The sequence below is a fragment of the Triturus cristatus genome, chromosome 5_1 (assembly GCF_964204655.1).
Source record: "Triturus cristatus chromosome 5_1, aTriCri1.1, whole genome shotgun sequence".
Lineage (NCBI taxonomy): Eukaryota > Metazoa > Chordata > Amphibia > Caudata > Salamandridae > Triturus > Triturus cristatus.
In genome coordinates this window covers 8,691,044-8,711,390 of record NC_140587.1, presented here as the reverse complement: position 1 = coordinate 8,711,390, position 20,347 = coordinate 8,691,044, and the positions used below count along the sequence as shown (strand labels likewise).

The following is a 20,347-nucleotide window of genomic DNA, read 5'->3' as shown; positions in this document are numbered from 1 at the left end:
CTGTGACTTGGCTCTCCTGTAACGTGGCCTTCTGTGACATGGACCTCCTTTGACGTGGACCTCCTGTGACATGGACCTCCTGTGACATGGACCTCCTGAGACTTGGACCTCCTGTGACCTGGACCTCCTGTGACGTGGACCTCCTGTGACGTGGACCTCCTGTGACATGGACCTCCTGTGACTTGGTCTTCATGTGATATGGGCCTCCTGCATGGTCCCACGAGCCAAAGCAAACACAGGAGGTGATGGACCGAGCGCTGAAACATTTCAGTCACTCACCCCCAGTCACAGATCTGGGTTGAATCGATCATCATTCTTTTGCTCACCATGCCACCTCAGTTCAGACACAGCTATATGCAAATCAGTCTTGACCCTGTGCCTCATGGGAACAGCCCAGCTTGAACTGCCAAGCAAGGTCTTCCCTTGACCGGAAACAAGCATCCTGGGACCGGTTTTGGGCTAACACCCCTCATTAGCCAGGCTAGCTTGAATCCAGTGGCAAAGTGAGCAGCATCTTGGAAGTGGAAGCTTGCATTCATCAGGAACCCGATGAATAGACATTAATGATGTTGGGACTCTTGGGATCCTGAGCCAGGTTCTGCTTAATCTGATGTGAGGCTCTGCAGGCAGCAGCCACTGATCCCAGCTTTGGGGTAAGAGGTGGACAAGAGGATACAGAGTGGTACAAACGCCCAAACTCTGTGGGCTCCAGTTGTGGTCAGTCCTCAGACAGTGAGCTTTTTCAAACTCATGCAAACAGATCTAAACTTGAAAGAACCAATGTTTCAAAGACTCTTGACACTGACCCCAGAGGATGGGACTGCAGTGCGAGTTCAATCAGGAGCCTCTGAGTGAACAGCAGTACTGTCTGATCAACCAACCCTGCTTTATAGAGCAGATGATGGGGTTACCCTGGAGGAGAGGTTTACCCCATATCTTCCAGTGCTGACAACATGCAGCAGCACAGGGTTGAAGGGCAGTGAAGTGAAGCATGTGTGAGATGGACACTGTGGAGTAGACCTTATACCAGCAGCCTCCAGAGCTGAGAACTTGGAGTGGCGCAGGGTTCAAGGGCGGTGAAGTGAAGCGTGTTTGAGACACTGTCTTTGGAGGAGACTTTCTCCCTGCAGACTCCAGGGCTTAGAACTGGGAGTGGTGCAGGGTTCAAGGGCAGTGAAGTGAGGCATGTGTGAGACACTCCCTCTGATGGAGACTTTCTCCCGGCACTCTCCAGGGCTTAGAACTTGGAGTGGTGTAGAGTTCAAGAGCAGTGAAGTAAAGCATGTATGAGATGGGCACTGTGGAGTAGACCTTATACCAACAGCCTCCAGAGCTGAGAACTTGGAGTGGTGCAGGGTTTAAGGGCAGTGAAGCAAGGCATGTGTGAGACACTCACTGTTGAGCAGACCTTCTACCTGCAGCCTCCAGAGATGAGAACTTGGAGAGGAGCAAGAATCAAGGGCAGTTAAGTGAAGCATGTGTCAGACTTTCACTCTGGAGGAGAGTCGGTGGAGATGCTCTTCCTGCAGCCTTCAGAGCTGGGACCCTGGAGTGACACAGGGTTAAATGGCAGTGAATTGAGGCATGTGAGATGCTCACTCTGGAGGAGAGGTACTCCCTGCAGTCGTCAGAGCTGAGACCTTAGAGCAGTGCAGGTTTCAAGGGCAGTGAGGTTTGGCGTGGGTCAGACTTTCACTCTGGAAGAGAGGTTCTCCTTGCAGCCTCCAGAGCTGAGACCCTGGAGTGCCCAGGTCAGTGAAGCGAGGCATGTGTAAGACGCTCACTGTGCAGTAGAACTTCTACCTTCAGCCCCCAGAGCTGATACCTTGGAGAAATGCAGGGTTCAAGTCAGTGAAGTGAAGCATGTGTGAGACGCACCACCATAACTTGTGAATACCTCTCGGAGAATTCTGATTAGAGGACAATTTATGGGACTCTTGTTTTTTCAAACTAGCCTTGCTGATAAGGCAAAGTAACCCGAGCTGGCTGATAAAATGTAATATTGTTCTAAATGTAGCTAATGTTAGACTGTGAGGATGTCACTGCTTGCCTCTCAGCCTGGGGGTAGGGTATCACAACTGGTCTCCAATCAGAATATTACTTCAAGCATAATGTTATATTGCATGACCCACAGTAGCTACCACTAACACTTTTTGAAACAGCTGCAAAACTTTAGGATAAAGAAATCTCTGGCTAAAGGATCATTCCCTGAGTACTGTACAGACTCTAGGCGCTGTGCCAGCAGGCGGCTCGACCATGGTCTGATGGTATCTTTCATTAGAAGGTACTTCCTGCTGCTCTCACCCAGGGGTGCCTACCGCCAGGCTGTTTAAATTGCATTTACATACCACTGGCTTCCCATGGCAGGGCTTGTGCAACCTATCTCTCTAGCTAAAAGGTTTGCTCTCCCTGAACCCCTTTGTGTCTATAGTTAAAGGGGTTCCTCTCTCAGAACCCCTCCTACTCTCTCTCTGGTTAAAGGGGTTCTTTTCCCTGAACCCCTTTTACTCTCTCTCTAGTTAAAGGGGTTCCTTTCCCTGAACTCCTTTATCTCTCTAGTTAAATGGGTTCCTGTCCCCGAACCCCTCTATCTCCACAGTTAAAGAGGTTTCTCTCCCTAAACCACTCTTACTATCTCTTGAGTTAAAGGGGTTCATCTCTGCGAACCCCTCTCCCTTAACCTCTCTTACTCTCACTCTAGTTAAAGGGTTTCCTCTCCCCGAACCCCTCTAACTCTCTAGTTAAAGGGGTCCCATCACCAGCAGCATGGTCCCATCACCAGCAGCATGGATCCATCACTAGAAGCAGGGACCCATCATCAGCAGCAAGGACCCATCACTAGCAGCATGGACTCATTCCTAGAAGCATGGATCCATCACTAGCAGTATTCCATCGCCAGAAACATGGACCCATAACCAGCAGTATGGACCCATCACCAGCAGCATGGACCAATCACTAGTAGAATGGACACATCACCAGCAGCATGGACCCATCATTAGTAGAATGGACCCATCAAGAGCAACATGCACCCATTCCTAGAAGAATTGTGTCAGGAGCCACGCCGGAAGACACTGATGAGGCAATCGGGAGATCCGAGTCCCGACAAGCCTCAAACTACATTTCCCATGAGTCCCTGCCGAGGCGCGTCTATGACGTCAACGCGACTCGGGAGGAAAGTATTTCCGGGGCAGAACACTCGATGCAGGTGCCGGTTACTCCAGACGCTGAGGAGCACACGCTGCAAGAAGGTCCGGTAAGGGTGTGACTGCACCACATCTCGTTCTTGAGTGTCCCTTGGTAACTGTGCTTCACAGCAGAAGCGGCATAAGTCTTTGAGGCTCAAAACCCTTCCGTTGGCAGAATCCAGTACAGGATTCTTGCGGGCGGGCTTATTTTCCCTTCCGAGGAGCCCCAGCTGGGGAATCATTTCCCGGAGAGAAAAAGAAAACCAAACGCGTTGGCGTTCACACGGAGCACCATTTACAGCCAGAATTCATTCTGGGTCATGTCTTGACAAAGGGTTATGGTTAATCCCTCCTTGGAATAGAATACCGTGATATAAACTGTGTGTGAGTGTGACAATCAGTACGCAAAGGAACTTGGTGATCGGCGTGCAAACAAAAAGCCATGAGGTTGCAGAAAGGCTTGGTGGTCTGAGAAGTATGAGACCTTTGTATAGCGACCTTTTCTTTCATTTGTGATTAGCGCCCTGAGAGGCGTGTTATGTGACTTTAAAGTACTCTGTGAATGTAACGATTTATAAAGTAGTCACGCAAGAAAGGGTGCTGTGCTGTGCTTCTGTTGTTTAACTACAGGGGAACGAGTGTCCCAGTCAGCCCTGCACCCCTGTACAGTCCAGCTCCCGGCCTACTGAGGTAGGTGTTGATACAAGATTGTGAGAGGGCCAAAAGAAGAAAGGGGGGGCACGCTCTTGATAATCAAATGTGGTTCTTGTTTCTAGATATGAGTGAAACCTGCTAAATATCTGACTGCTGACGAAACAAGCAGAAACCTTTTCTTTCTTTACAGGTACAATTCCTATGCTTTAGGGGCCTACCTTGCATGAGTGTAGAAAAGGTGGTTGTGACCTATGTTTATGTGATTTCCTTGTATCTGAGCATTTGTTCTCTTACTTACTTACAGGTCTCCCTCCCCGCTGTCCCCATCCTTCCCTTCCCCCGCTTGATCACTCCATGGAGTCTGTGAATATAACCCAGACCGTGGTGGTATCGAGAGGTGGACCATAAAAGCAACATACGACCCTGAGGATTCCAGGCTGCGACAAATTGATCCATCACTAGCAGCATGGATCCATCACTAGAAGCATGGATCCATCACTAGCAGCATGGATCCATCAATAGCAGTATGGACCGGCTCCTGGCATCCACTTTTAGCTGAGTCCTGGTCAAGAAAGACGTCTTCTTGGGCTTCCAGGAGTCCAACTGGCCGGATAATGATGTTACCCCTCTATGTCCCAAGACCTCACTCCTGCTCCTCGGTTCCCTATACCAAGACCTCACTCCTGCTCCTCGGTTCCCTATACCAAGACCTCACTCCTGCTCCTCGGTTCCCTATACCAAGACCTCACTCCTGCTCCTCGGCTCTCTGTCCCAAGAGCTCACTCTTGTTCCTTGGCTCTCTCCCTCTCAAGACCTCACTCCTGCTCCTCGGTTCCCTATACCAAGACCTCACTCCTGCTTCTCGGCTCTCTGTCCCAAGAGCTCACTCTTGTTCCTTGGCTCTCTCCCTCTCAAGACCTCACTCCTGCTCTTTTGCTCTCTGTCCCAAGACCTCCCTCCTGCTCCTCGGCTCTCTGTCCCAAGAGCTCACTCTTGTTCCTTGGCTCTCTCCCTCTCAAGGCCTCACTCCTGCTCCTCGGCTCTCTGTCCCAAGAGCTCACTCTTGTTCCTTGGCTCTCTCCCTCTCAAGGCCTCACTCCTGCTCCTCAGCTCTCTGTCCCAAGAGCTCACTCTTGTTCCTTGGCTCTCTCCCTCTCAAGACCTCTCTCCTGCTCTTTGGCTCTCTGTCCCAAGACCTCACTCCTGCTCCTCGGCTCTCTGTCCCAAGAGCTCACTCTTGTTCCTTGGCTCTCTCCCTCTCAAGACCTCTCTCCTGCTCTTTGACTCTCTGTTCCAAGAGCTCACTCTTGTTCCTTGGCTCTCTCCCTCTGAATACCTCACTCCTGCTCCTCGGCTCTCTGTCCCAAGAGCTCACTCTTGTTCCTTGGCTCTCTCCCTCTCAAGACCTCACTCCTGCTCCTCGGTTCCCTATACCAAGACCTCACTCCTGCTTCTCGGCTCTCTGTCCCAAGAGATCACTCTTGTTCCTTGGCTCTCTCCCTCTCAAGACCTCACTCCTGCTCTTTTGCTCTCTGTCCCAAGACCTCCCTCCTGCTCCTCGGCTCTCTGTCCCAAGAGCTCACTCTTGTTCCTTGGCTCTCTCCCTCTCAAGGCCTCACTCCTGCTCCTCAGCTCTCTGTCCCAAGAGCTCACTCTTGTTCCTTGGCTCTCTCCCTCTCAAGACCTCTCTCCTGCTCTTTGGCTCTCTGTCCCAAGACCTCACTCCTGCTCCTCGGCTCTCTGTCCCAAGAGCTCACTCTTGTTCCTTGGCTCTCTCCCTCTCAAGACCTCTCTCCTGCTCTTTGACTCTCTGTTCCAAGAGCTCACTCTTGTTCCTTGGCTCTCTCCCTCTCAAGACCTCACTCCTGCTCTTTGGCTCTGTGTCCCAAGAGCTCACTCTTGTTCCTTGGCTCTCTCCCTCTCAAGACCTCTCTCCTGCTCTTTGACTCTCTGTTCCAAGAGCTCACTCTTGTTCCTTGGCTCTCTCCCTCTCAAGACCTCACTCCTGCTCTTTTGCTCTCTGTCCCAAGACCTCCCTCCTGCTCCTCTGCTCTCTTTCCCAAGAGCTCACTCTTGTTCCTTGGCTCTCTCCCTCTCAAGACCTCATTCCTGCTTCTCGGCTCTCTGTCCCAAGAGCTCACTCTTGTTCCTTGGCTCTCTCCCTCTCAAGACCTCACTCCTGCTCTTTTGCTCTCTGTCCCAAGACCTCCCTCCTGCTCCTCTGCTCTCTTTCCCAAGAGCTCACTCTTGTTCCTTGGCTCTCTCCCTCTCAAGACCTCATTCCTGCTTCTCGGCTCTCTGTCCCAAGAGCTCACTCTTGTTCCTTGGCTCTCTCCCTCTCAAGACCTCACTCCTGCTCTTTTGCTCTCTGTCCCAAGACCTCCCTCCTGCTCCTCGGCTCTCTGTCCCAAGAGCTCACTCTTGTTCCTTGGCTCTCTCCCTCTCAAGGCCTCACTCCTGCTCCTCAGCTCTCTGTCCCAAGAGCTCACTCTTGTTCCTTGGCTCTCTCCCTCTCAAGACCTCTCTCCTGCTCTTTGGCTCTCTGTCCCAAGACCTCACTCCTGCTCCTCGGCTCTCTGTCCCAAGAGCTCACTCTTGTTCCTTGGCTCTCTCCCTCTCAAGACCTCTCTCCTGCTCTTTGACTCTCTGTTCCAAGAGCTCACTCTTGTTCCTTGGCTCTCTCCCTCTCAAGACCTCACTCCTGCTCTTTGGCTCTCTGTCCCAAGAGCTCACTCTTGTTCCTTGGCTCTCTCCCTCTCAAGACCTCTCTCCTGCTCTTTGACTCTCTGTTCCAAGAGCTCACTCTTGTTCCTTGGCTCTCTCCCTCTCAAGACCTCACTCCTGCTCTTTGGCTCTCTGTCCCAAGACCTCACTCCTGCTCCTCTGTTCCCTATACCAAGACTTCACTCCTGCTCCTTGGCTCTCTGTCCCAAGAGCTCACTCTTGTTCCTTGGCTCTCTCCCTCTGAAGACCTCACTCCTGCTCCTCGGCTCTCTGTCCCAAGAGCTCACTCTTGTTCCTTGGCTCTCTCCCTCTCAAGACCTCACTCCTGCTCCTCGGTTCCCTATACCAAGACCTCACTCCTGCTTCTCGGCTCTCTGTCCCAAGAGCTCACTCTTGTTCCTTGGCTCTCTCCCTCTCAAGACCTCACTCCTGCTCTTTTGCTCTCTGTCCCAAGACCTCCCTCCTGCTCCTCTGCTCTCTTTCCCAAGAGCTCACTCTTGTTCCTTGGCTCTCTCCCTCTCAAGACCTCACTCCTGCTCTTTTGCTCTCTGTCCCAAGACCTCCCTCCTGCTCCTCGGCTCTCTGTCCCAAGGGCTCACTCTTGTTCCTTGGCTCTCTCCCTCTCAAGGCCTCACTCCTGCTCCTCAGCTCTCTGTCCCAAGAGCTCACTCTTGTTCCTTGGCTCTCTCCCTCTCAAGACCTCTCTCCTGCTCTTTGGCTCTCTGTCCCAAGACCTCACTCCTGCTCCTCGGCTCTCTGTCCCAAGAGCTCACTCTTGTTCCTTGGCTCTCTCCCTCTCAAGACCTCTCTCCTGCTCTTTGACTCTCTGTTCCAAGAGCTCACTCTTGTTCCTTGGCTCTCTCCCTCTCAAGACCTCACTCCTGCTCTTTGGCTCTCTGTCCCAAGAGCTCACTCTTGTTCCTTGGCTCTCTCCCTCTCAAGACCTCTCTCCTGCTCTTTGACTCTCTGTTCCAAGAGCTCACTCTTGTTCCTTGGCTCTCTCCCTCTCAAGACCTCACTCCTGCTCTTTGGCTCTCTGTCCCAAGACCTCACTCCTGCTCCTCTGTTCCCTATACCAAGACTTCACTCCTGCTCCTTGGCTCTCTGTCCCAAGAGCTCACTCTTGTTCCTTGGCTCTCTCCCTCTGAAGACCTCACTCCTGCTCCTCGGCTCTCTGTCCCAAGAGCTCACTCTTGTTCCTTGGCTCTCTCCCTCTCAAGACCTCACTCCTGCTCCTCGGTTCCCTATACCAAGACCTCACTCCTGCTTCTCGGCTCTCTGTCCCAAGAGCTCACTCTTGTTCCTTGGCTCTCTCCCTCTCAAGACCTCACTCCTGCTCTTTTGCTCTCTGTCCCAAGACCTCCCTCCTGCTCCTCTGCTCTCTTTCCCAAGAGCTCACTCTTGTTCCTTGGCTCTCTCCCTCTCAAGACCTCACTCCTGCTCTTTTGCTCTCTGTCCCAAGACCTCCCTCCTGCTCCTCGGCTCTCTGTCCCAAGAGCTCACTCTTGTTCCTTGGCTCTCTCCCTCTCAAGGCCTCACTCCTGCTCCTCAGCTCTCTGTCCCAAGAGCTCACTCTTGTTCCTTGGCTCTCTCCCTCTCAAGACCTCTCTCCTGCTCTTTGGCTCTCTGTCCCAAGACCTCACTCCTGCTCCTCGGCTCTCTGTCCCAAGAGCTCACTCTTGTTCCTTGGCTCTCTCCCTCTCAAGACCTCTCTCCTGCTCTTTGACTCTCTGTTCCAAGAGCTCACTCTTGTTCCTTGGCTCTCTCCCTCTCAAGACCTCACTCCTGCTCTTTGGCTCTCTGTCCCAAGAGCTCACTCTTGTTCCTTGGCTCTCTCCCTCTCAAGACCTCTCTCCTGCTCTTTGACTCTCTGTTCCAAGAGCTCACTCTTGTTCCTTGGCTCTCTCCCTCTCAAGACCTCACTCCTGCTCTTTGGCTCTCTGTCCCAAGACCTCACTCCTGCTCCTCTGTTCCCTATACCAAGACTTCACTCCTGCTCCTTGGCTCTCTGTCCCAAGAGCTCACTCTTGTTCCTTGGCTCTCTCCCTCTGAAGACCTCACTCCTGCTCCTCGGCTCTCTGTCCCAAGAGCTCACTCTTGTTCCTTGGCTCTCTCCCTCTCAAGACCTCACTCCTGCTCCTCGGTTCCCTATACCAAGACCTCACTCCTGCTTCTCGGCTCTCTGTCCCAAGAGCTCACTCTTGTTCCTTGGCTCTCTCCCTCTCAAGACCTCACTCCTGCTCTTTTGCTCTCTGTCCCAAGACCTCCCTCCTGCTCCTCTGCTCTCTTTCCCAAGAGCTCACTCTTGTTCCTTGGCTCTCTCCCTCTCAAGACCTCACTCCTGCTCTTTTGCTCTCTGTCCCAAGACCTCCCTCCTGCTCCTCGGCTCTCTGTCCCAAGAGCTCACTCTTGTTCCTTGGCTCTCTCCCTCTCAAGGCCTCACTCCTGCTCCTCAGCTCTCTGTCCCAAGAGCTCACTCTTGTTCCTTGGCTCTCTCCCTCTCAAGACCTCTCTCCTGCTCTTTGGCTCTCTGTCCCAAGACCTCACTCCTGCTCCTCGGCTCTCTGTCCCAAGAGCTCACTCTTGTTCCTTGGCTCTCTCCCTCTCAAGACCTCTCTCCTGCTCTTTGACTCTCTGTTCCAAGAGCTCACTCTTGTTCCTTGGCTCTCTCCCTCTCAAGACCTCACTCCTGCTCTTTGGCTCTCTGTCCCAAGAGCTCACTCTTGTTCCTTGGCTCTCTCCCTCTCAAGACCTCTCTCCTGCTCTTTGACTCTCTGTTCCAAGAGCTCACTCTTGTTCCTTGGCTCTCTCCCTCTCAAGACCTCACTCCTGCTCTTTGGCTCTCTGTCCCAAGACCTCACTCCTGCTCCTCTGTTCCCTATACCAAGACTTCACTCCTGCTCCTTGGCTCTCTGTCCCAAGAGCTCACTCTTGTTCCTTGGCTCTCTCCCTCTGAAGACCTCACTCCTGCTCCTCGGCTCTCTGTCCCAAGAGCTCACTCTTGTTCCTTGGCTCTCTCCCTCTCAAGACCTCACTCCTGCTCCTCGGTTCCCTATACCAAGACCTCACTCCTGCTTCTCGGCTCTCTGTCCCAAGAGCTCACTCTTGTTCCTTGGCTCTCTCCCTCTCAAGACCTCACTCCTGCTCTTTTGCTCTCTGTCCCAAGAGCTCACTCTTGTTCCTTGGCTCTCTCCCTCTCAAGACCTCTCTCCTGCTCTTTGACTCTCTGTTCCAAGAGCTCACTCTTGTTCCTTGGCTCTCTCCCTCTCAAGACCTCACTCCTGCTCTTTGGCTCTCTGTCCCAAGACCTCACTCCTGCTCCTCTGTTCCCTATACCAAGACTTCACTCCTGCTCCTTGGCTCTCTGTCCCAAGAGCTCACTCTTGTTCCTTGGCTCTCTCCCTCTGAAGACCTCACTCCTGCTCCTCGGCTCTCTGTCCCAAGAGCTCACTCTTGTTCCTTGGCTCTCTCCCTCTCAAGACCTCACTCCTGCTCCTCGGTTCCCTATACCAAGACTTCACTCCTGCTTCTCGGCTCTCTGTCCCAAGAGCTCACTCTTGATCCTTGGCTCTCTCCCTCTCAAGACCTCACTCCTGCTCTTTTGCTCTCTGTCCCAAGACCTTCCTCCTGCTCCTCTGCTCTCTTTCCCAAGAGCTCACTCTTGTTCCTTGGCTCTCTCCCTCTCAAGACCTCTCTCCTGCTCTTTGGCTCTCTGTCCCAAGACCTCACTCCTGCTCCTCGGCTCTCTGTCCCAAGAGCTCACTCTTGTTCCTTGGCTCTCTCCCTCTCAAGACCTCTCTCCTGCTCTTTGACTCTCTGTTCCAAGAGCTCACTCTTGTTCCTTGGCTCTCTCCCTCTGAAGACCTCACTCCTGCTCCTCGGCTCTCTGTCCCAAGAGCTCACTCTTGTTCCTTGGCTCTCTCCCTCTCAAGGCCTCACTCCTGCTCCTCGGCTCTCTGTCCCAAGAGCTCACTCTTGTTCCTTGGCTCTCTCCCTCTCAAGGCCTCACTCCTGCTCCTCGGCTCTCTGTTCCAAGAGCTCACTCTTGTTCCTTGGCTCTCTCCCTCTCAAGGCCTCACTCCTGCTCCTCGGCTCTCTGTCCCAAGAGCTCACTCTTGTTCCTTGGCTCTCTCCCTCTCAAGGCCTCACTCCTGCTCCTCGGCTCTCTGTCCCAAGAGCTCACTCTTGTTCCTTGGCTCTCTCCCTCTCAAGGCCTCACTCCTGCTCCTCGGCTCTCTGTCCCAAGAGCTCACTCTTGTTCCTTGGCTCTCTCCCTCTCAAGGCCTCACTCCTGCTCCTCGGCTCTCTGTCCCAAGAGCTCACTCTTGTTCCTTGGCTCTCTCCCTCTCAAGGCCTCACTCCTGCTCCTCGGCTCTCTGTCCCAAGAGCTCACTCTTGTTCCTTGGCTCTCTCCCTCTCAAGGCCTCACTCCTGCTCCTCGGCTCTCTGTCCCAAGAGCTCACTCTTGTTCCTTGGCTCTCTCCCTCTCAAGACCTCACTCCTGCTCTTTGGCTCTCTGTGCCAAGAGCTCGCACCTGCTCCTCGGTTCTCCTACTGGTGAGGCTTTGTTTCCACGCCCTCCCTGGGTGACCTTCTGCAGGTCACTTTTGATTATTTTAAACATTTTTGTATGATTATACTGAGAAGACATCTGCGGTGTGAATGTTGTCGCCTGGGGCAGCGCAGTCCTATGAGTAAGGAGCCAAAATCACTTCTTTTGCACCTGTGTCTTTCTTGAGGCCAAGGATGAGGGTATTGCCTGAATGGATTTACACACTTCTCCTTGGCCCCACCCAACCAGTTGGCTCTCATATCTCTGGTCCAGGTCTGCCATTGGTTTCAGGTGAGCATGTGCAGCAGCATGTGTGTGTGCATGTGTCTACGTTAATGTGCACGCATGTACGTGTGGATGAGTAGGTGTGGTCTCAAAAATATCAACTTTGAAGCTTTGCCCTGGAATATTCTTAAGACCAAGGTATCTATTTGACAATTTGAAGAAGGGACCTGGCGTGGGGATAATATATCTAAACTTCCCGGTCTACATTTCCTTTGAAAGTTTTGAATGATTCAGTATTTGTAGTTTGTATTGTTGCAGATCGATTTGGTTGGCACCTTCAACCAAGAGGTGGGAATAGTTACCCATTTGCCCCATCCTAGAATGGGAATGTGTAGTGTGAACCTGTAGATTGAGTGTCATTGGTCACCCTGTAAGAGCGTCATGTAACAGAAATGGAGGGTCCGGGTATCAACAGAGCTGCAGACCCACCTGCGGGAAGATGAGTGGCAGAAACATGTTTACTGCTCAATTGTTTACTGGTTCCATGTGAGTATGTATATATTATGTACTGGCAGTCGCCTGTAGGTAATTATAGTTAAAGCTTTTTTTGTTTTGCCAATGACTTTGGTGCTGCTTGACGAATCGTTAAGAAATTTTCTAAACGTTTTCTACAGTTGGTACAGTGGTGTGTTGAAAGTTTCGGGGTGATCTGTCAAGCAGGGGCTGAGAAATAAGGGGTGTCCCAGGGACAAAGCTGTTTGCTATGGCTTGGCGGGAGCTTTGCCACTCCCGTCAAACCATAGCAAACTGTGACCCGCTTCTAGCAAGCAAGAGGAAAGAAAAAAGCTTTCGCCAACTAGAAGCGGAAGACTATTGCTTTTACACAGAGGAAGATGCATGCCTGCAGCTCCTCATGTATAAAAGCAATGCTGGCTCCAGCAGGAGACGGGGAGCCGGCAGGGACCTCAGAGGCATTCACGCTCCCCTTGCGGTCCCCATCTGTGGTGAGTGGGTGCCCTGGGGGGGGGACCAGGGCACCCACATTAAAGGCCGGTCCCAGGGAGATAGGCTTCCCATGGTTGTAATTGGCCCGGGTGAAGTGCTGTTCATCCCCCTCCCCCTTTTTTAAAATAATAAAACATTTCAAAACAGCGGTCAGGCCCCAAGATTCAGGTCCCGAGGCCGAAATTGGCTCCCTCTCCTTTCAAGTTAAATTAAAAATAAAAAGAAGAAAGGCCAGGCCCTGAGGAATGGGGTCCCTGGGGCCAAAATCGGCCAGGAAAGGGGAGCCGCATGGCCCCCTCCCAGATTGAAAAAAGGCCTGGCCCTGGTGCATGGAGTCCCTTTGGGCCTGAAACAGCCCAGGGAAGGGGGGGCATATGCCCCCTATCCTAATATCTTTTTTTAAATGACTGGAAATCACCAGAGTGTCATACAGCTGGATTGCTGAGAGGACTTTGAAGGCCGAGCCCCCTTTCTCCAACACTCTGCAAACACACCTCCAAGCACATTACTGGTTGGAGGATGAAGTCCCCTTGGCTCAAGAGTGTCTTGCGGGGCCAACAAGTCCCCTGTCACCTTCAGTAAGTCTCACAAAGCGGAATTGCTGAGAGGTGTTCAGAGGCCACGCCCCTTTCTCCACCACTCTACAAACGTGCTTCCTAGCACACTACTGCTTGGGGGATGTGGTCCTCTTGGGTGCTGAGGGTTCTTGTTGGCCAGGCAGCCCTCCTGTTACCTCCAGTAATTCCGGCACAGCACCTGAGAGGTGGTCGGAGGCTCTGTCCCTTTCTCCCCTACTCTGCAAACACGTCTACTAGTTAAAAAAAAACATAGAAATCCACTTAAAATACCAAATGTTACAGGAACAATATAGTTCGGAAATAGAATTTGGAAAACATTAGAAATTCACCGAAAAAAACACAGGTTTCAGGGACGTTGTAGTTAGACTCAGATTTCACTCTTACATAACCAGTGAAATTCAGCAGTTATTGTTACCAAGCTAACTATAACTTACAACCCAGCAATGCGCTGCTTTTGACCTCACATATTCCATCACTCATGACATGGTCAGTGACATCACTGATGACATCGCTGACTCTAAGAGTTTATGATTGTTAAACATTTATACTAACCTACTCAAAAGTTAAATTAGTATACTAGGTGAACTACAACTGAGTGATACTGCTTCTAACGTATATTGTGTGAGTGGCTGTGTGACTGTATCCTTGTGTGTATGGGTGGGTGAGTGGCTGTATATGTGTATAAGTGGATGTGTGAGTAGCTGTGTCGGTGAGTGAGTTGCTGTGTGAGTGGCTGGTTTGCGTATGTGGTTTGCGCTATGTAGGGAGCCCCATCTTCCCAGTAAAGAAAAGGATCCTGAGCACTTACGTACTATTAAGAATAATGAGAATAATGACATGAGTTGCCCAATGACCAGGCACTGCAATCAAACATGTGGGTCCAAAACTGATAAAATCTCATGTTTGTCATTGGCAGGATCCCAGTAAATGTGAGAAGAGGCTACAGGGCACAGGCTTTGAGAAAGCTGGAGTCAGAGTACATCATTTGTCTCAACAGCAAACATCCTGCTGGCCTCAACCAGGATGAGGAACTCTACATACATTTAGGCTAGATTTCCTACCAGCTCTGCACTCCAGGTGGTGTCTGCTCTTGTCACTAGTCCGTTTACTTTTTGATGAGTCCCTAACATGTGAAAAAGATGAATTTTAGGTCAAGCTGATTTCTAGAGGGGTTGCATGGTTAGTGTAGTGTCTATTTTGTGTTCTTTTTTTTAATTTTTCACTCACATTCACACTGTATTGTGTTTTCTTTTTTTTTTTGTCATGGGACCTTATGGCACAAATTCTCCTGTAAAACTGAATTTTAATCTTGGTTCACCAATCTTTTAGTATTATGATTATTTGCCAAGTCACTTGACTTTTGAAGAACAAACTGGGTATTACCAATTTATTTGCCAATGCAACCGTATCATTATGTTGAAACAATTATTACCAAAATGGTGATGATTTACCGCATAGCGAAACACAACCGATATTTGCAAAAATACTGTGCATTAAGTTCAATTGCAGGGACTTCTTTATCGTGTTAACATGTACCATTTTTTTTTCTTTCAAACTTTTCTCGATGTTGACACACATACCATATACTGCTAAGTGTACATAATCTGCAAGCACACTGGTGCAGCATTGCAATTCTTTATGTTAAGATCGTGACTGATTCGCAGTTCTCCTCAAAGTCGCGTAGGTACTAAAAATATGGTGTTTTTTAACATTACAGACAAAATTAGTATATACATTACTTTAATTTGAAGACACATTTGTGTGTATTTGAGTTGGATTACCATATGTTGCTTAAGTAACATTTACCCAACCTTTTTTTACTTTCAGAAAATGTAACTGGCTTAGATCCCATGCGTCTGTTTGCTGTGCTTAGTCATGTTGGTGAATCCTGTTTAAAGGAAGTAGTGCACTTTCACCTTTGTAATGTTGGCTAAGAGAAAGACCAGGCAGGTCGAAACAAGTCGACCGGAATAATTCGATGTTGAAACATCCTTCTGGTGTGTGGGCTCTTACTTGTGCTGCTGCCTGAGTGCATTTGTAATATTTATTGGAATATATATCTGACCCACAAATCCTATGCCTAAAAACCTTTCTAGGAAACAGACATTTAAGGTGAGCGGATTCCATGTTGTATTTGGCTATCTCTACATAGTCTGACTTGTGACATTAAGGATGCGTGTCCTAAATGTGAAGTGTGGTATTAGCCTGTAATAAACAACAAGTCTTGTGGTTTACTTTAGAGGAAATGATATTCAAGGCTACATCATCAGTAAACAATTATGTAAACAACCTCAGTAAAGTTGACATCTGACTCACGGGCTCAAGTAGACAGAGAAGAGGTCCTGAGACAGCAAGCCCTGGCTCCACATGTTGTCAAAAACAGGACTGGTTTTGGCCACTGAGAGGCTGGGGTAGGCCAGGCCCAGGATTCCATCGAAGTGAGAGAAAGAGAACAAGGCAGCCTCGGTGTTGCTCATGGCGAAGGACTGGTGATAGTCCACCAGGCTCCCAACCTAGTGAGAAGAATAGGAGGTGACGTATGAGACCAGCATTCAAAAGAACAACCAGGAGCTAGGAGATGGCAGCTGCCCAAAGAAATACCCAGGAGCCAGGAGATGGCAGCTGCCCAAAGAAATACCCAGGAGCCAGGAGATGGCAGCTGCCCAAAGAAATACCCAGCAGCCAGGAGATGGCAGATGACCAAAGAAATAACCAGCAGCCAGGAGATGGCAGCTGCCCAAAGAAATACCCAGCAGCCAGGAGATGGCAGATGACCAAAGAAATACCCAGCAGCCAGGAGATGGCAGCTGACCAAAGAAATGCCCAGGAGCCAGGAGATGGCAGCTGCCCAAAGAAATACCCAGGAGCCAGGAGATGGCAGCTGACTCAAAAAATACCCAGGAGCCAGGAGATGGCAGCTGACTCAAAAAATACCATGGAGGCAGGAGATAGCAGCTGACTCAAAAAATACCCAGGAGGCAGGAGATAGCAGCTGACCAATGAAATTTCCAGCAGCCACTATATGCCAGCTGACCCAAGAAATACCCAGAACCCAGAAGATGGCAGATGACCAAAGAAATACCCAGGAGCTAGGAGGAGTAGGCAGCAATAAAAATAGAAATAAGAATACAAAGATGAATATGAATGAAAGTAAGAGTAATACTTAATATAGAAAGAAGAATATGAACAAGACTAAGAATAAGAAAACAAACAATAATATGAAGAAGAGTAAGAGTAAGAATGAGAGCAATCATACCTATTAGTAGTACCAGGAGTGGTAATATGACTACAATCATTAGAAATATTAACTTAGCCGTTAGTCATTTTGTAGCTGTGGCACCCGGAATGTTTTATGAAGAGTGTTCTTTTCTTACAGTGCAATGCACATAGCACAATTACCACAGCAACATATCACAAGGAGGTGCGCTATTTCAACACTATTGGTCTTTCTATGAATTTGAATAGTGAGCTCACCTTGAGGCAGCTGTGTCAAAGTAATCTCTTTATAATGCCCCAAGGGTACAATATATACTGTCCCCCAGGAGTAACCATAAGCACATTTTCCCCTAGTAAATTGTCATTCCCTAGAATTCTTAGGAGGAGCAGTAAACCATTCTCACATCTCACAACTCTACTTACACCATATATGGTGGCAAGTGTGGTTTTAGGGTACTCTAGGGTAAAGTCAAATCTAACCCGAGAGGGGTGCAAGTGGAAGGTGTCTGGAATGGTGACAAAAGTCTAGAGAAAGTTTGACGTGCTGTCAGTTTGAAGAGTTCAAATGGAACAGAGTATCTGCATTCAACACAATAAATCGTCTATTCTTTGTCCCCTCTACAAATGGCTCACGCCCTCACCTGCACAGTGTCGTAGCCCAAAACTCCAGTCATGCTTCCTGCGCCGTAGGCAATGGAGATGCTGATGTCTGTCGGCTGGAAGGTGGACGAGAGCTGGGGGTTGAACCTGCGGTGGTTTGCTGCCAAAGAAGAGAGTTATGGGTCATTTCTTATAAAGGAAGTTAAACAAAGGTGTCTAGTTTAAGAATGTCAGTCGAGGGCTAAGGCTGAGCACTCTAGAACTGTGAACATTATTTGCATAGTGACACATCCCATCCTACTATTACGTGCACTTAAACTCCAGTCCACTGTTTGTGTAAGTCAGCCTACTCCTGTCACTGCACAATCCCCTGGCCAGAACTGTGTACTTCCAAGCCTGCTCCTGCATGGCCGTACACTCCAGCCATGTTCCTATACATCTCAGCCTGCTCATGCGTACACTCCAGGCATGTATGTAGGAAGGTGGAATCTGACTATATGGTTGCCCTCACTTTTTTTCTGGTGTTTGAATGGTTTTTGACTAGTCTGGCTGGGATCCTGCTATCCAGGACCCCAGCCTATCTGCTTACTCCCTTACATGATTGGTGTGCATACTAGATGCACTAGTGATTGGATACTGTGGTACCTTATGAGCCCCTAGTATATGGTACCTTAGGTACCTAGGCCATTGGTACTTCACAGGCCCACCAGGGGCTGAAGCATGTATTATGCCACCCCTGAGAAGCATTCACAATCTGACACCACAGGCCTGCTACTGCAGCCTGTGTGCGGTAGTGTTAGCACTCCTCACTGAGGTATAGGTACCTATATCTCACCATACACACTCATATACACCTATCAGCCACCCCCATTGCAGGCCCTATCAATCCTGAGAGCAGGGTGCTTGGTTTACTATATGAGGGGGTGCTTCTGCCTGAGCAGGACCCCTCTGCAGCTGGCAGAGTCTATTCTCTGCGGCTGTTTGTGGATGCGGTTAAACCATATACTCTTAAGTGCATTATAACCTCGCGGTAAATGCTAACTTTGGAATGACTACATCAAAACATGTTGTGCTTGGTGTCAAACAACTTGGAAATCATACCCCCACACCAGTAACTGGTGTGGGAGTATGATCCCACCCTTCTAGAGGGGATGGCATGTACCCACTGTACTAAACGGTAGAAATCTTCTAGAGCCCTGGCATCACAAAATGGATGCCACCAGCACAGACACTGGGCTGCCCTCCTGCTGCTGACCGAAACTCGCAGTGGAGGAGGCCCAACAAAGGGCATCCTGTCACAGGGAGGTGTCACCATCTCCCAGACAGGATTTAGTGTATTGGAGCTGGGTGGGTGCACTCTTAGAGTGCTTTGAAGTCCTGCACTGGGGGAGCAGTAGGCTCCTCTGTGCATATGCCAGCTCAAACCGGTTCAGGGGCTACCTGCCCCTGCTCTGGTGCGAAACTGGACAAAGGGAAGTGGTTGTAACCACCCACTACCCTGACCCTCCTAGAGGAGTGGTCATAGAGCTAGTCCCTCTCCTATCTTCACTATAAGATACCAAGCATTGCCAATGCAATTCAGATAACCCTGGACAACGCTCTACAAATAAGAATCCTGGCCCTTCGACGTTCCACTATCTCTGGAAGACTGAATAATCTCCCTTGGAGTCAAGGAGTGACTCCCCTGCTTGGCAGGCACCAGTAACTTTGATCAACAGTTGCAAACTTCACCGCTCCCGCCGGAGTCCGAAGTCCCTGCATCCCCTGAAGCAGATTTCCTGACCTCTTGACGGCCATTTTGAGTCCCCAGTGAAGCTGTGTCATCTGGACCCCACAAGTGACGAGGAACAGCAATACCAGGGAACCGTGCACTGATTTCGAGTGAAAACCCTAAACAACGTTCTACGAAATTGTGCTTTGGATCATCTGTAGTACAAGTCCCTAGCAGGTCTGGTACCGAAAATCAGCGGCCTACCTTGTCCTGAGTGGCCGTGGGCTCCTGTGGAACTTTTCCTGCAAAGGCGTCTTTACAGTTGATTGCCCATTGGCTAGTGACTCACCCAAAGACTTTCTCATTGACTTCAAGAGCTCTCCTGGTTGCTCCGGGCCTGCCCTCACTTACCCTCACTGGGTAAGTCCATCAGACCTTGCTGGTCTGCACCATCTTCAATCTTCATTCCACACGAGACTTGCAGTTGCCAATGCTTGTTGGCTCTAATCCAGTTGCCGACACTGTCATCAGCTGCAGACGTTGTGGGTCACTTTGAATCCAGCTGCTGGTGATCGTCGATCCCTCCTGGACCTCGTGAGCGAAGAGACAAACCACCAACAATGACCTGAAACGACGCGGCATCAGTGGTCATCCATCCTGCTGGCTACCGGTCACTGACAAGTGACTTTGAACTCTGTCCCCTCAATTTTCAGGTCCTCTTCAACTTCAATACATCTTCGGATTCCAGCGGACACCTCTCCAGTCATCACAAGCAGCAAGTCTTCAGTGATCTCCATTGAAAACAGCATCGCGACCCGACACCAGAAGACACCTATGCACACGGCTTCCCTGGGTGAGGTAACTCGTGCACTCCGGTGCCCAAGTGTGTGTTGGCCCTCAAAATACTTACCCTGTAAGTGGCTTGCTTGTTGACTTCTCCGAAGTGCCCTAAAACTTTAAAATACAAACCGCGACTTACGCCATTGAAATCAATGGGAAACCCGCGGCTGTGTTTAGACACTGCACGCGTCTCCCGTGGGCTGATTACTTACCTGCTAACACTGCAGAAGTGAAGCCCCAGCGATTCCCAAGGCCCGAGGCCTTTTCATTTTGCAAGTCGAGTTTGTTCACCCATTTTTTTAGTATATGGTCTGGTACGCCCCTAGGGCTACAGCCATATTTGTGCTTAATTTATTGAGAAGTGTTGACATTTGAATGTGTATCTGGGCTCTAATCTAATAAAGAGATTAGTAGAGAGTATCTAGAAATAAATACATACATATTTGATATATATACCTGTGTGGTGTCCTTTTCATTTGGTAATTCAAGAGATTATAAGGTAAAACAAGCTGCTTTACATTCCTCAGAGACTTAGCCTGAAGGCTGCTCTCCACAGTTATAACTAGGATAGCTTTCTTTAAAAGGTTGTCTTAAACCTATCTACCATAAGAGACGAATTGGACTGGTGCAAGGTGGCCACTATAACTAGGGACCAGCATATGCCAGGCCAACTTCTCAGAATGTACTGTTGCAACTCAGCCTACTCCTGTGGGTACGTAATCTCCTGGCCTGAACTGTGTACCTCCCACCAGCTTCTGAATGTTCATAAACTCCAGGCATGTACTTGTTATGTCATCCTTATCAAACATATACATAATCTCCAGGCTTGTACACTAGCCATTTCAGCCTGCCCCTGCAAATGCTTACACTCCAGGCATGTACTCGCACAACTTAGCCTACTCCTGTGTATATGTAAACTCCTGGTCTGAACTGTGTACACCCCTGCCTGCTCCTTCATGTGCCTAAAATCCAGGCATGTACATGTTATCTCATCCTTTTCAAACATTTACATAAACTCTAGGCATATGCTGTGTACATCCTAGACCGCTCCTGAATG

The 20,347-nt window shown here is 49.8% G+C and overlaps 1 protein-coding gene across 1 annotated transcript in view; it reads right to left on the bottom strand.

Moving 5' to 3' along the window:
- LOC146829942 (pepsin A-like) overlaps positions 1 to 20,347 on the bottom strand; it is a 257,499-nt gene that overhangs the window by 135,306 nt on the left and 101,846 nt on the right. The window contains exons 4-5 of the mRNA XM_085604204.1: positions 16,781 to 16,899; positions 15,240 to 15,436 (exon numbers count right to left, since the gene is read on the bottom strand). Of these exons, the coding sequence (XP_085460330.1) occupies positions 15,240 to 15,436; positions 16,781 to 16,899 (316 nt within the window). The remainder of the gene's footprint in view (positions 1 to 15,239; positions 15,437 to 16,780; positions 16,900 to 20,347) is intronic.